Raw genomic sequence first — 15,450 nt, 5'->3', positions numbered from 1 at the left:
GTCACTGCTGACAAGGGCCAAGGCCCAAGTGTGCTCTGACGCACAGTCGGGAGGCTGGCGGCCAGCCCTGCTCTGGGACCTCGGGCACACTGCACGAGCTCTCTGGGGTTCCTCCAGTACAGTCTGGGAATGGGGGTGGGCACAGTGATCTGAGGTGCAGTGGGGGCCCGAGCCCAGATCCTGGACCCCCAGGCTCGGGTTTTCCCGCTTCGGCGAGTTTCCTCCCCTGGGGGCATCCGGAGAAGGTGAGGAAGGATTCATAAGCAGGGCTCTGCCTTCACCCGCGGGGGCACTAGTCAGCTGCTGTGTGGAGGGGAGAGCTGAGGCTCAGGGAGGGCAAGGGGGCAGCCCCCCCACAGCAGACCATGAAAGGAGGAGCTGGGAGCAGTGCCCTGCGTGTGTGCTCCAGACCCCGAGGCGCAGCCCTGGCTCTCCCACCTCCTGCGGTGCCCTGCCCAGCCCAGCCCCGAGCAGCCTGGAACCCAGAGCACACGTGGGACCGTGCCCACCCCACTTGCACCATCACACGCGTTCCCTCCCGCGGTCCTTACAAACACCCATGGACACACATGACCACTTGGTTCCACTCCTGTGGGTGAGGAGAGCACAGCCCACATCCAGGGTGGGACACAGGACCCAGGGGCAGTCCCAGCCACTGTGGCCCCAGGCCTGCTCCCACCCCCCCGCCCGGCGTGGGCTGCTGGGCTGCTGGGCTGCACGTGGGCTCCTCCAACGGCACGGCGGGGGTCAGGGGACAGGCCGGATGGGGGCCCAGAGGCAGGCTGCGTGGGAGAGCCGGCAGCTCCGAGTGTTTGCAAATACACAGGATCCCCCAGCTTTCCCGTGGCATCGCAGAGCGGCCGCTGCCTCCTGGCTCTCCAGCCCCCCGTGGGCGCGTCCTACCAGACCCGATCGGACAGCCGGCGTGGGTTTGTCAAGCAGAGCCGGCCGCTAGGCCTGTTTTCCATTTGGAGAGCTGAACGGGGGCCAGCCCGCCATCTGTCGAACACGTTAGGAGCATGAGCTGGGAAAGGAGGTCCCGGGAGGTCTGAAGACGCCAAACATCCTTCTCTCCCTTCCCCACCCCCCATGGCCTCCCCTCAGCTGGCTCAGCAGGGTGGGGACTGCTGGGGTACCGGCTGGCCGGCTGGTCGCTGTTCAGGCCGGGGAAACATCTGGATTCCTGGCTGGCCGGGGCCAGCTGGGAGCCGGGGCCGAGGGTGGAGGGCTGGCCGGGTGGGGCAGCATCTCCCAGCTTCTGGGAAGCCTTACTACATAGGCCTGCACCGTGTCAGGCTGAAAAGAGGGTTCAGGGGTCTCAGGGTCCTTGGTGGGGGTGGGGAAAGGGGAGCCACAGGCCAGAAGAATGAGGGTGGGCTGTGGGGCAGCTGGTCTCACACATGCCTCTGGGGCAGTCATCCCCATTGTTTTCCCAGGGCCCCGTTCACAGGGGAGACCCAGCCACCGATGTTGACAGGCCGAGCTGGTCACCAGAGCCCCGTGAACACCAACACTGCAGGAAGGCCCTGAACCCCCTTCTTCACAGACGGGAACTCAGGCCAAAAGGAAATCAACGTTTGCATGGACATGTGCGATTGTGGGCTTGGCTGAGCTGGGACCCCGTCTCACGAGGGCTTGTGTTGCTTCTGTGGCCTGTCCAGGGCCTTCCCTGATGCCCATGTAGCTGGGGTGCTGCGGGCCCTGTGGTCAGGCCACCCTGCCTCTGCCCTTGGACCCTGGGTGAGAGCTGCCACTCGTGTCTCACTTGCAGCGGGGCCGTGCGAAGCTCCCTGTCCTCCCAGCCTCATGCACTCCTGCCCCATTGAGGGTTACTGTGGGGGCGGCCCGAGACCCCAGCTCTGGGCTCTGAGCCAGGCCTGAGACAGTTCCTGCCTCTTTGGCAGGCGATAAGGCCCCTGTGACAGCTCGTGCCCCACGGTGGGCCTGGTGGGTGGTGAATCTTTGGGAAGGGGCTCCCCACCTCCAGCCCAGGTCCCAGACAGGAAACCAGGGTTGTGCACCCCTGCAGCACTGTGTTCTCAAGTGGCTGGGGCTTCCACCGGAGTGGCGTGGGGGCAGGACCTCGGGGGCTCGTCCTGCCGACGGAGCTGCCTACACCCTGGAGCTCCAGGTGAGGGAGACAGACTTCGTGTCCTTAACCGTGTGCTGGCCCTGAGCCCCCCGCCCCGGGGGGGCGGGACGCAGGCACAGAGCGTGGCTGCCTGGTGACCACGAGAGCAGTCTCGGTGTGAAAGCCCCGGGAGCCCTTCGAGGGCACCGTGGCCAGAGGGCACCGTCACAGGCAGTGCTGGGTCCTGGTGTGACCCGTCTGGCGCCACATTGAGGGGCGTTTGGGAGGACCTTGTGTGGGGCAGCGGGGCTGGGGGCGGGGGGCGGAGGCCTGGCTGGGCCCAGAGCAGGGGCCCCCGGATGTGCCCTGCTCCTCCAGCAAACGAGGGCAGCTGAACGGACTGTGACATCTGCTGTAAATATTTGATCTGACGGAATAAGCAGGCGCACTGTGTCCCCAAAGATGGGGAGCGTGGAGTCAGCAGCAAGTGGCAGGAGGGGAGGGCAGGGCAGGGCTCCTGATGAATAGTGAATGACTGCCAGATGGGCCCAAATGTTGGCACTGCCGCAGGCGTCCCGGCTCAGGGTGTGAGCACAGCAGGGTGTGGGCGGGAGGGCAGGAAGCAGGGAGGAGAGGACGGATGTGGGGTGGGACCCAGGGTCCCCTTGACAGGGACTGCAGGGACCGCGGTGCCAGCCCAGGGCAGGCCCTGCAAAGGCCCGGGTTTGGTGTCTGATGGCCCCGGGGCGTCCCAACTGCAGCTCTCTACAGTGGGGACCTGCGAGCCAGGAACGGTGGGAGTTCCTGTGCCGTCCCCTCACAGGGCTGCGGTGGGGGGCAGGGGTCAGCAGGGGTGCTGGGAAGAGCTTTCTAAGCAGGCCTCGTCCACAGACATTGACGTGCCCAGATGAGGACGCCCCACATGAAGCGAGCATCTGCTGCCTTCCCAATGGCGAGGGCCACTTCGGTGGCACGTTTGCAGAAACCAAGTCCGAGGGGCTGAGCTAGCTTGGCCCAGGCTGACAGCAGCGGCTCAGGGGCGGGGCTCAAGGGCAGGAGCATCTGCCTTCGTCTGTCCTCAAGACCCTGGAAGGCAGCCCTGGCCAGGGCCCGCCGAGCTGGTGAGCAGGGCCTGGGGAGACGGCAGCGCCTAAGTGAGCTCTGTGATCACCAGAGGGGCTCAGAAGTAAAGCGTCACAGGGTCACATGCATTTGGGAAGCATTTCGCCTCTGCCCTCTCCAGACACACGAGACCCTCCTGGTGGAGGGAAGGCCCTGAGAAGTCCCGCAAGGAGAAAAGGGCCCCGCGGGCTGTAGAACTATGCTTGTCCTACTTTGTATGCACACAGCCACCCGGCCCCTTGTCACAAGGCAGATTCCGACTCTGGGGCTCTGGGCTGGGGCCCAGGAAGCTACATGGCTCACAGCCCTCGCATTACTGCTGCAGTCGGCCCGCCACTACCCTTCCCTGCGCCGAGGCCCTGGTCCGCTGATGGCCCTCCATGTCTGGCCACACAGCCCTCGTTCTCTCTGATACCACCCATCTGTCCGTTGGCCTGTCCCTCCATCTGTCCCTGCCGCTCTCCCCTCCATCTGCTCCAGCCTCACACCAAACACAGGAGACACATTCCTGCCTCGGGCCTCCAGGCATGTAGTCCCTGCTGCTCTGTCCCCTGTGGCTCACCTGCCTCCCTCCCTCATCCTCCTCACCCCTGCTACCTGTAGCCCTGGCTGGCTGGCTGAGCTCCCTCACACCACGTCCCCAGGCCTCCTGCGGGCCACTGGGCGCACAGCAGGTGCTGGGGGAGGAGGGATGCATTTGGCCAAGGCGGTGGGACCCAGCTGGGGGCAGGGTCTCGGAGCCCTGGGACTGGAGGGAGCTGGTCTGCAGCCGCAACGAGGAGTCGGCCCTGGCTGGTCAGCACTGTTCCCACACAGGAACCCGTGGGGTGGGCCGAGCGTGGTGCCTGGTCATGGCAGGCGGGAACAGACATGGGACGGCATGGGGGCCCCGCCGCTGGGGACGGGGACGCGGGCTCACCTTCAGGAAGGGGATGACGAAGGGACGCAGAGGGAAGTTGGTGGCCTCCTGAAGCTTGGAATGGAACTCCTCGATGGTGAGCGTGGAGTTCTGGGCGAGGAGACACGGCCACAGTCAGCCTGAGCCCCGCGGCACGGCCCCACAGCCCACCGGCCCTGCCGGCCGCCCCACTCACCACGAGCCCCAGCACCAGCGTGCGCACGCGCTCCCCGATCTCTGGGGAGATGTCGGTGCCAAACTGCTGCAGGGTGGTGAGGAAACGCTTCAGCTTGCTGAGCTGCCGCGCCCCGCAGGCTGGGGGCAGGCGCTGCGTAGACAGCGAGGCCGTGGACGAGGTGGCCGGGCCATTGCTGAAGCCGCTGGGCGTGGACGGCGCCCCGTTGACGGCTGTGGGCGAGTGACCGCCGTTCATCACTGTGGGAGGGAGAGGTGGGCTGAAGACGACGGCACAGGGAGCCGCGGGGCTGGAGCCCGCAGCGGGGGCATGGGGGCACTGGACGCCCCGCACGGATGGGCAAACGGGCCCAGGTCAGCAGCGGGTGGGGCTGGGCAGGCGTGGTCCCCTGACTGCACCAGGCCTCTGGCCTTGCCCTGGGCTGCATGGCCAGGCCCTCCACAGCCGGGGGCACGCCACACCAGGACCCCTGCCAGGCTGCTCAGGGGTCCGCTGGGAGCCGGCAGAGGGGCTTCTCCTCCACGAGGGACCTGTAGACCTCTATCCCCATTCAGGGGATCGGGGCTCACCGTTCCAGAAAGGCCATGACCCTCACCTCGGCCATGACAGCCCCGAGTGGTGCCCCATGGCCTCCACAGGCCCCATCACTTGTGCTGACGGGGCTTGTGGGGGCACAGAGGGGCCTGGACACCCTGCATGGGTAGGGCTGGATCCTGGCCGGAGGCTCCTGGTGGGCTGCTGTCTGGGGCTGCTACACCCCAGAAGTGAATGCACGGGAGCCCCAGGCTGTGCAGGGAGGACAGGCAGGCGCCTGTGCGGACCGGAGGCCGCTGTGATGAGCACACTGCCAGGGTCAGGGGAGTGGCACCGGTGGTCCCCATGGCCCCCACACTGGGGGCAGTGTTCCAGGATGGCGGACACCCGGGGTCACTGTGCCATGTTCTGGGACAAGACCTCACTCCTCAGCTTTGAGGGACAGAGGGAAAGGCTGAGCCTGAGCCCGGCCTGCACCCCAATCCCCTGGCCTCAGGAGTCTGACCTCAATGACCAGGGTCTGCAGAGATGGCAGAGAGCATGGGCTGCTGGGGCCTGTGGTGACAGTGGCCGGGGCTCCAGATGTGGGAGGGGGGCTGACACGTCTGGGTTCCTGAGGCTTGTCTGATACGCCCAGCGGTCACTCACACCTTGCCACCTCTGCCAGCTGCCCAGGCAACTGCTCAGGGTGGCCCCCGTGCTCCTGCACTGAGCCCCCGGCACGCTCACTGGCCCATTCCTCTGGTGGCACCTGATCCCCGTACCCTGACACGTACCCTCTGTTCCCCACCCCTGTCCCCGCCTCAGCATCCTTGCACGCTCTCCCATGCACACGCACTTGTGTCTGTACACAGGTGCATGTGTGCCCTACACGCAGACATACCCATGTCCTCTCAGGCCCACATGAACACACAGACATGTGCATACAAGTGGACACGGATGCTCATGCACACGCGCACACACGTAGGCACACACATGTATGCATGGACACACACATGGACACATGCACACACGTCACACGTATACTAACACATGCACACGCGCACACGCACACAGCCCCACACGCGAGTGCAAGAGCACGTATGTGCCCAGCAGAGGACCCTGTGCGCAGGCCCCTGTGCCCCCTCGTGCAGCTGCCGTCCTCGGGGCCCCACCCCGCCTGCCCTTCCCGCTGGGCTGCGCACGAAGCCCGAGCCGGGGAGTGGTGGGGGGCAGCTCAAGGCTGCTGCTCCCTCGGGACAGACTGTCTCAGGGCTCTGGCCCCTCCAGGGACCTCTGGCTGAGGCCCAGCAGCCGGCAAGCATGTGATAGCGGGCAGGAGCTCCTTTCTGGGGGCCGGGGTGGGGATGCCGCCAGGGTCTGCTCTCCGTGAGGCGGCTTCTCCTGAGTGCCCGGCACGTACGCCGGCCGGGGCCATGGGGGTGGGGGTTCCGTTCCGGACCACGGCTGCCCTGCCCATCCTCACCGGGCCCGGGCAGTGTCCTCTGCAGATGCTGTCAGCCTCACCTGGCCTGGAGGCACGGGCCCACACGCCCGCCACCTCCCCGGGCCTCAGCCTTCCCCCAGCTGTGGCTTTCCCGGGTCCACGTCACCCCCTCTACCTGCCCTGCAGGCCTGGGGGACACGGCTCCCCTTGAGTCCGGCCCAGGACTGCACTCCCCCCCCATGCCCATGCCCGTCCCCCCAAGCCCACTAGCCCTCTGTTAACCCGGAGGCTGCTGTCAGCGGGCTCGGCCCCACAGATGCTGCCCGCACTTCCCTCCATGCCGGCCTCCTCCCCTAGACCCCCTGGCCAGAGACACCTGCAAACGTCAGTCCGTGAGTCCCTGAGTGGGCCAGGAGGTACCCAGTCCACAGGTGGCCATGACCACGCATACTCCATGCACTTCCCCAGAACGCCTGCCCCCCCGCGGGTTGACCCCCGCACACCATAGGCCCTCAGCGGCAGACAGACCCGGCCTTGCCCTTGTGGCTGGGAGGGGGCATCCTGCCCGCGGCCTCACCTCTGCCTGGGAGGTGCGAGTGGGGGGCCTGGACTCCATTTCTTCATTTGCAAGTGGCCCTTGGCCTGAACTGGAGGATGGGTGTTGGTCCCCTTCTGCTCCACGGTTCCCTGGATTATGGCCTCGGCTGCCCTTCTACCACCGGGCGGAGCTGGAAGGCTTGGCCCTGACGGCTCCCCTGTCGGGGCCACTCGTCAATAACGGGCCTCTACTCAGCAGCAGTTTGGAAGGCACGGCCCGGCTGGCGCGCCGCCTCCTGTCCCCACACGGGGCCTGCGCGCTCGCGTCAGCCATCCCCTCCCCAGCAGGCACCCACAGTCGGAGCCCCTTCACACCCTGGTCTGAATGGCCTCAGGGGCATCTTCCGGGGCCTCGAGGGGACACGCCAGCCCCAGAGCTTCCCCTCATTTGCGGCTTCCCTCGCTCTGCAATGGACAGTGAACGCCGGACATAGGCAGGAAGCGTTCCCACCCTCACCCTCTCCGAGGTGCTGTCCGGAGGACCTTCTGGAAGAGCAGGGGACCCCACTGCTGGGCCCATTCTCTCTCTCCCATCAGCTCCAGCTGATGCCCTGGTCAAGAGTGATGACAGCCGCTGGCCGTCCCTGTGCCCAGGCCAGGAGAGGGCTATGCTGGCCCAGGGAGCTCACCGCTGCAGGGGCCCGATTCCTTGCAGCAGAGCTGGGCCATCACCCGGGGTCTGGAGCTTCCCGAGGCCTCTGAGACCAGCGGCTTTCTCTACCTCCTGGGCTCCCACGCGGCCCGGCCTGGACCTGACCTCCCTGCAGCTCTCTTACCAGGTTGCCCTCGGCGCCTGGGTCCTCCCGGTGGCCTGCTTGCCCTCGCTCGCCTGTGTTCCCTCCCGCGGGCTGCTGGGCAGTCTCAGCAACTTGCTAAAGAGACGCTGAAAATAACCCCCGGCCACAAGCGCTTTCATTCCCACAACAGGTGTGTTACTAAGTTAGACCGCACACGTGTCCCCGGCTGGGGTTTGGGGGCACACGCAAGCACCCCTGTGGCTCCCCCGGCCCTGGGGCCTGGGTGGGGGTCGCGCTGGGACATGGAACCCACAAGCAGCCCCTCCCGCCAGCCCCTCTCCCGTCAGCACCGTGGCTCCTGGGACACGCTGGGCCCCCTGAGGCTGGGCACAGCACACGACGATGGCAGCAAGGACAACAGCCTCGTGGGATGTAAACAATGCAGGACCGTTATGCCGCCTCCTGATCATAGCCCGGGGGCTCCACGGGGCCACCCTGGGCCAAGCAGTCCCCTGGCCTAGAGTAGGGCCTGACCTGAGCACGGCCCTTAAGTGTTTCCTGCCACGGGTGTCAGCAGGGTCCCACGACTACGGCAGAAACATACTGGCGACCAAGCGCCCAGCGTGTCCCAGGCCCCGTGTGAGACCAGCCGCATCTCACGGCTCCTTGTAATTGCCCGTGGCACTGGGTGCTGGGCTGACTACCGTTTCACAGGTGGAGAAGCAGGTGCAGTACCAGCTGCGGCTGGGGGGGCGGGGGGGCGGGGCTGAGCGACCAACCTGCTGTTGACAGGATCTCACAGATCCCTCAGGCTCTGGACCTGCCTTACTCTCCCTGTCCTGTGGCTGGGGAAAAGGGAGCCCAGAGAGCCCGCCCACCTGCCCAGTGCCACACAGCTCGTGAGTGCAGGGCTGTGGATGCGGGTCTGACTCGGGGCACTACGCTCTGCCCTCCTGGGCCTGCCCCTTCCCCCTCCTGTCTAAGGGAGGCAGGGCTCACGAACACAGCAGACGCAGTGATAATGGGGCGCAGGCTGTGGGGGGCACTGCTGTGGCCTTCCCAGAGCAGAGCGTGCTGGACAAGGACCTCCCGGGGGCCACAGTTTTTGTTATTTTACTTACAGAGACAGACCATAGACCATTTTAAGCAGCCATGAAAACGGCCATGGGGCAAGGACATCATGGGCCCGTCCTCTCGATCTGTAAGCAAAATAAGAAAAACACACTGTCAGGAAAGAGCAGGCCGGGGAGGTTCGGTGGGGGGGGCAAGGCAGCCTCCGAGGGCGCCCGTAGTCCGCCCCTCCCCTCTGCCTCTCCCTGCAGCTCTGGGGCTGGGACTCTGTCACCGCCTGGGGTCAGTCCATTCCCTTCTCTGGGGCTTACTTCCTCCACCGTGAAATAATGGGGTCGTACTGGGGGGTCTTAGGGCCGTTTCTCGTGGGACCTTCAGAGCTCAACCAGCACTGTGTCTTCTCCATTGGCATGGGTGGGACACTAGGCTCCTGAAAAGCTCTCTTCCTGGAAGATGCCCAGTGACCCTACTTGGACCGTCCTCAAGGGACCCGAAGCCCAAGCTGATAGGGCATGAGGTCTGTTGGCAGACAAGCCAGTTCGAAAACAAGGCCCAGGACTGAGCCACCGTGCAGGGGGAAACACCAGCAGGCAGAGATATGATCTGTCCCAGCTGGAGTTAGTGAGCACGATGTGCAGCAAGACGGGCTGGACCACTGCAGACAGGCACAGAGCCCCCTGTCACAGGGGGTAATCAAGGAAGGACGGGCCTCTGAGGGTATCCTGAGCCATCTCAGCCATCCTGACCACCACCACAGACATACCACAGCTTCCACTCCAGGATGAATTTGTGCCCAGACGGTCATCAGTCAAGGAAAACCACAGCCCTCAGGCCATGGCTCAAGGTCAGTCTGGTCGGCATGGCTCCCAGGCCCCGGCACAGCAGCCAGGGCCCTGGAGCAGTTAACCAGGGCTTTCAGGGAGTTCCATGGGTGAGGGCACAACACTGAGGCCCCTTGGAGGTGGCCAGGGGCCCAGAAGCACACCCCAGCAGCCCGGTGACATTCAAGTGCCAGCCACCAGCCTCTTGTGACCTCCATGCTCCAGATGGAGCCAGAAATGTGAACCCCATGGTGTTCTGGGGTGTGCGGGGGACAGAACGGCCGGGAGGGGACCCTGAGCTACACATAGGACCCACCCCTGTCCCCCATCTGGAACATCTGGTTCCCAGACCAGTGCTTTTGGGAACATGGGTCCTGGACCAAGAAGGAAAGTAGGCCGAGGGCGACGTGCCTTTCATACTCGGGCAACCGGCTCCCAGCCCTCGGTCATGCTGGCAGACAGCCCGCTGCCTTCTCTGCCGGGAACCGGACACTGGAGGATGGCGTCGTCATTTTAGGTGGAGGGCCCATGGCCTTGTGTCTTGGGAGCTCCTAGTGGCGGTTAAAGCCAGCTTCCTACAGACAAGGGGCCAAGCCTGGCCTTGAACTTAGGTTGCCTGACCACTGAAAGCAGCACCTTTCTCCAGATGTAGGCTGGGTCCAGCCAAGCCCCCAGGGACCCTGGCTGCCTGGCCTCAGATGACAGGGGAGGAAGGAGCTGGGCCCTGCCATGTGGCCTGGGCTCTGGGCAGACAGAGGGGTGTCTGAGGAAGCCATGCCCACCACCATGCTGAGGCACTCGAGGCTCCCTTCCCGGAGACAAGCTTTGCTTGGATTTTAAACGTGGGGGAGCATTCCCCAGGTGTGGGGCTTCCTGGCCTCTGGACGTGGGGGGCAAAGATGCCATGTGGATTCTCTCCACTGCCCACCAGACATGGTTAGGACACACTGCTAAGCCCCTTGTCTTGGGGGGCACGGGATACCATACCCCCATCGGCCAATTCCCCCATCGGCCCAAGGCTAACATCTCCTTCCCAAACACTCAGGACCCCAAAGTCATGGAGTCACTGAATTTTCTGGCTCGAAGGAACAGGTCCGCAGTGGTGTTTGTGGACTGTGGACGGCTTCCCCGTGAGGCCGTGTGTGCCCCGAGGCTGAGCCCAGATCAGCCCTAGGCCAGAGAGATGCTGGCCTGCCCCGACGTCCCTGGCAGCACAGGCTCCACCTGACCCCAGGTCCTGAGCAACCCCCACCCCCATGGCAGCCGCAGAGCCCATCTGACGGACCCCGGCCCTCTAGAAAGCTGCTGTGCGCTAGTAGGGATCTCCCCGTCCCTCTCTGAGCTCCAAGTGTAACGGCTTTGACACAACAGTCCTTGGGTGAGAACTTGCATTAACTCACTTGTCCTCACAGGGGTTCCGTGAGGCAGGGACGGGGGTCAGCCCTGAGTCGTGGCTGAGGACTCCAGGTCCAGAGAGCTCTAGTCGCTTGCCCCAGGCCAAACAGCCACAGAGCAGGAGAACCAGGATGTGAACCTCCGGGCTCCCGTTGGGACCATCCCCCTCAAGGGCCCAGCGGTGGGCGTTTATGGGTTCAGGGTGGTGGTGCCCCCATCACCCGCCGGACAAGCCTCACACAGCTCCAGGGGGCCTCTGCTCAGCCCACCCGGTGCCCCAGCCCTGGTCACTCACTTGTGTGTGGTGCGAAGGAGGGGAGCCGGGTGGCCCCCTGGGACGCGGCAGGCGGTGGGGGCAGCATGCTGGGCGGTGTGGAGCGAGGCTGCGTCTTCACCTCGGCCGGCGAGTCAGGCATCGTTACTGTCTCGTCCTTCCTGTCCACTGCGGGGGGCCGCGGCGGGGGAGAAAACGAGAGGCAGGGTGAGGCGGGCTGACGGGACGCGAGGCACCCACGCCGGGTGTGGGCTGGCCTTGCTGGTTCCCTGGGGGACGTCTGGCTCTGTGCACAGCCGGGCCCAACCCCAGGCCCCAGTGGGCAGCAGATAAGCGTCAGCTGTGCTCCCAGGTGGCTGACATCCCACCGCCTGGGCTCAGCGGGCGAGGGCGGCCGTTTCAGGTGGGCTGGAGGGTGGAGCTGGGAGAATCCGGGGGCAGTTGGAACGGGACTGGGGTCCTTCGGGGGCTGTTTTGTGGGGGGCTGGGGTGGACCCCCCTGCAGATCAGGGGGCGGGTGGCACCCCCACCCCGGCAGTGGCTAGCAGACACAGCCTCCGTCCACAGGCCCCGGAGGGCCTGAGCACAAGTGCTGGCCCCCCCACTGCTGTTTCTGACGCTGCAGGTCTGGGGGAGGCCCGAGCACCTGTACCCCTAACAAGCTCCCTGGTGCGGGGCTGCAGGTGGGTCCCCCCCTCTGGAGGAACCATGGCTCCCAGGGCCCTGACAGCTCTCAGGCGTCACGTCTCGGCGCGGTGGGGGGGTCCTTCCCAGGAAGGCCTGGGGGGCAGACCCTCTGCGGTGGCAAACCCTTATTGGAGCCCCTGGCAGCCTGGGTGATTCCTGGGCCCGACCGGGCCACAGACACAGTCAATTTCACATTGTTCCAGGCTTGGTCACTTGTATGTGGCCCACGGTGGGTCACGTGTCCCTGACGTTGTCAACATTCCCACGTGGTCCATGGTGGCTGTGGAGCCGCGCTGCACCAGGGCCTGGGGGGCCCTGAGCCCCGGGCCCCCACAAACAGGGCCTACAGGGAAAGGTCTCCGGGTGAAGCTGACCAGCCGTAGGAAGCCCGAGCCAGCAGCCAGCCATTTCCGCAGCTGGAGGACGGCAGGCCCTGGGCCTCCCTCTCTGTCTTGACTCGGGTCAGCCAGCACCCGGCCAGGGCGAAATACCACAGCAGGCTGGCTGGGACGTGGGGTGGCCCAGCGGCTCGAGGCCGTCAGGGTGGGGTCATCTGCCTGCTACAGAAGGACAGCCCGTGCTGCCCCAGGCACTGCCCCAAGTTCACCCTGCTAACACCGGAGGGTCTCTCCAGGGGCCAGGGCGGCCCATCTGTTAGCTGTCCCTGTGTTGACTACACCTCGCCTGTCCTCTGCGTCTCCCCGTTCTCTCCCAGGGGCCCCCGCAGGCCCAGGACGCACATGTGCAAATGGGGCGGCCAGCCTCCGTGGCTGGAGTTGAATCATGCCGACAGATGGCATTACTGCCCCCCCCCCACCGTACAGAGCGGAGATGCCCCTTGTCCACCCACCCAGCGGGCTCTGACAGCTCTCTGCGCTGCGGGCCCGAGGACTGGCCGTGAGGACGCCCCTCCCTGCTAGGCCCCCCGGGGCAGGGAAGCAGCCGGTCATTAGCAGCCCCCCGGGCCACGCCGCACCTGCTGTCCTCAGCTGCAGCCGCTGTCCTCCCTCCTGCCAGGCGCCCTGCCCCCCTGCAGCCCGCCTGTCAGGGAGCTGATGGCTGGGCACACGTGCACCGCAGCTGTGGGCGCCCGTCAACACCGGGCCTGGATGCATGGCCGGCCGCCAGCCCCTGGTGACAACCAAAGAAGGCAAACGCGGCCGGCCCCTGCGAGCCCTGGGCCAGCTTTGCAGGGTGCAGACGTGGCCCAGCCGGCCCTGGGAAGGACCGGGCACCCCAGGACAGCCAGTCCCCCAGGGCCGATCTGGGGCTGTGTGTTTCAGACACGTGGCCGGCCCTTCCCTGCTGGCGGCTTCCCCCGGACCGGCCGCTGAGGATGAACCGCTTGGAGAGGGCGAAGGGGACCTGACAGGTCCACTGCCCGCCCCTCCACAGCCGGCGGGGGGTGACCGCGGGCGCCGAGGGCCAACACAGCAGGGCCCTCTGAGATTCCGGTTGGTGGACACGCTCTGCCAAGGGCCGCCCGCTGAGCCCCAAGGAGGGAACCGCCAATGCCCACTGGCGCCCGTGACCTCCTTTGGCAGAAAGGGGAGGTGAGGCCGCCCGTTTCCTGAGCAGACACGCGTGCTCCCGGCCCCCCGACCGTCCCAGCTCCCGGTTCTGGCAGAGGCGCTGGGGGCTGGGGTTCCGCCGCCAGCCCTGGGTCCCAGGCACCGAGCGGTGCCGTGTCTGCTGCGGTCACTCAGCGGGGGCGGGCGCGCCTCCATGGGGGTCCGTGGGTCTGTGAGCCGCGTGTCCTCAGTGCACCCTGTTCTCCCAGAGGCGGCACTGGGTGGGGTGCGGACCAAGGCTGCAGGGGTAGAGTGGGGGTGGCGGCCCCACGTCCCAGGGGTATCGTGTGGGACCTCCAGAGTCCCTTGTGTCTTGGGTCGTGGCTCTGTGGCTCCCTGGCTGCGCCTCCCGGAGTCTTTCCCTGTGGAGGGGCAGCGACCTGGGCAGGCGCTCGAGGAACCTTGGCAGAGATTTCCGGAAGGACTGTGCACCCAGCCCCTGCTCTGGAGGCTGCCCTCAGCGCAGACCCCCCCAGAGAATGACGAAGGCCATCCAGAGAGGGCAGAGGTGGCCGGGCGGGCACAGGTGGACCCGCTGTGTGGGCAGGAGGGAGCCTCGAAAGCTTGCACAGCAGCCAGAGCGAGCTTTGGCCCGCACGTCCACGCCCCTGCTCCACACCCTCCAGCAGCTTCCACTGCGCCTGGAACGCTCCTTCCCTCTTGGCGGTTTGGCTCCGGCCTCATGTCCTCTGCTGAGGTGCCCCCCGCACTGGTGCCCCTCGCCCTTGGGGACGTCGGCCCTCTCTGGGGTGCCCCTGCCTCCTGATCTCCCTGTTTGCGGGGGCACGTGGGGCCGGGCGTCCAGAAGGCTGGGCTGTGCGCACATCGATGCAGGAGCGGGACGCAGGGCGGATGGAAGGCATCTCCCTGCTTTGGGGCTGCAGGGGGCTGGTGGGGGCGGAGGGGCTGGCCAGGCAGGGACAGCAGGGTGGGTCTACTCGGCGGGAGAAGGGTCCTTCCGTCAGAGGCTGAGTGCCAGGAGCTGGTGAGGGGGACAGTCCTGCTTCCTGCCAAAGCTGTGAGCGAGGATTGGCTCTGCTCCCTGGCAAGGCCAGACCCCGCCTGGAGACCGTGGGTGGGCCCTGGGAGGCTGCCCTTCCCCTCCCTCCTTCTCAGGTCCCCTCAGTGTCCCTGCCCAGCGGCCTCACCGCCATGCTCTGCACACAGTATCTGGTAGAAGCTGGGGTTCCCCAGACAAAATGCCTTAGGGAGTTCTGTTTAGGCAGATCAGGTCAAGCCTTACAATGTTAATATATAATAATAAGGGTATCAACTGCCCCCCCGTGAGGCTCCGCACGAGTGAGCTTGTCTACCCCTTAGACCAGGAAGCGTGAAGTGACCGCAAGGACGGGTTTTTATTAGGAATTCCACATGGCAGACTGGTCACCACGCTCGCGTGCCCTGCGCCCAGCATCCCCGTCCCCTCGCCCAGCATGCCCGTCCCCTGCGCCCAGCATCCCCGTCCCCTCGCCCAGCATCCCCGTCCCCTCGCCCAGCATCTCGGGCCCCTTGGCAACAAGGGCGAAGGCATCATGGTTCTTTCCAAGCGACCCGCCAGGCCCAGCTGCGTGAGTGCAGGAGGCTGCCTTAGCCAAGTGAGGGGCCGATCACGTGATTGGAGGGAAGCCCAGACTCTGCAGTGGGGACGCTGAGTTCCGTCCCCTGATGCCGGTCCCCACCAGCCATCCTGGAGCCCGAGCAGGGTCTCAGCCAGAGCAGCAGCCTGGGGGGTGGGGACAGCCATGGGAATGCCGGGCCCCCAACCCGTGGTCTTGGCTCTGAGGTAGGCAGACGGGAAGTGAGGGGCCCGTAGCCAGGGAGCTCCAACGTACATGGAAAAGAATATTCCTTATGGGAAGGGCCCAGCCCACTGGCTTGTGCGACCCTCCCACAGCCCTCGGAGGCCGATGGCGCAACTCTGCTCTCTCTGATGGGGAAGACCAAGGCTCAGAGCGGCCAGTGACCTGCTGGGCTCACACAGCTGAGTGGGGAGCCAGCCGGGAGCCGGGCATCTATCCCCCAGCCCACAGCCCTGAGGCTTGCAGGTGCC

At 65.9% G+C, this 15,450-nt stretch overlaps 1 protein-coding gene across 2 annotated transcripts in view; it reads right to left on the bottom strand.

The window, feature by feature from the left end:
- CBFA2T3 (CBFA2/RUNX1 partner transcriptional co-repressor 3) overlaps positions 1 to 15,450 on the bottom strand; it is a 75,503-nt gene that overhangs the window by 8,172 nt on the left and 51,881 nt on the right. For both annotated transcript variants that reach the window (XM_032853764.1, XM_032853765.1), the window contains exons 2-5: positions 11,164 to 11,310; positions 8,703 to 8,780; positions 4,288 to 4,526; positions 4,113 to 4,202 (exon numbers count right to left, since the gene is read on the bottom strand). In XM_032853764.1, the coding sequence (XP_032709655.1) occupies positions 4,113 to 4,202; positions 4,288 to 4,526; positions 8,703 to 8,780; positions 11,164 to 11,310 (554 nt within the window). The remainder of the gene's footprint in view (positions 1 to 4,112; positions 4,203 to 4,287; positions 4,527 to 8,702; positions 8,781 to 11,163; positions 11,311 to 15,450) is intronic.

The sequence above is a fragment of the Lontra canadensis genome, unplaced genomic scaffold, assembly GCF_010015895.1.
Source record: "Lontra canadensis isolate GAN:19392208 unplaced genomic scaffold, GSC_riverotter_1.0 scaffold8, whole genome shotgun sequence".
Lineage (NCBI taxonomy): Eukaryota > Metazoa > Chordata > Mammalia > Carnivora > Mustelidae > Lontra > Lontra canadensis.
This window is presented reverse-complemented; position numbering and strand designations above follow the sequence as displayed.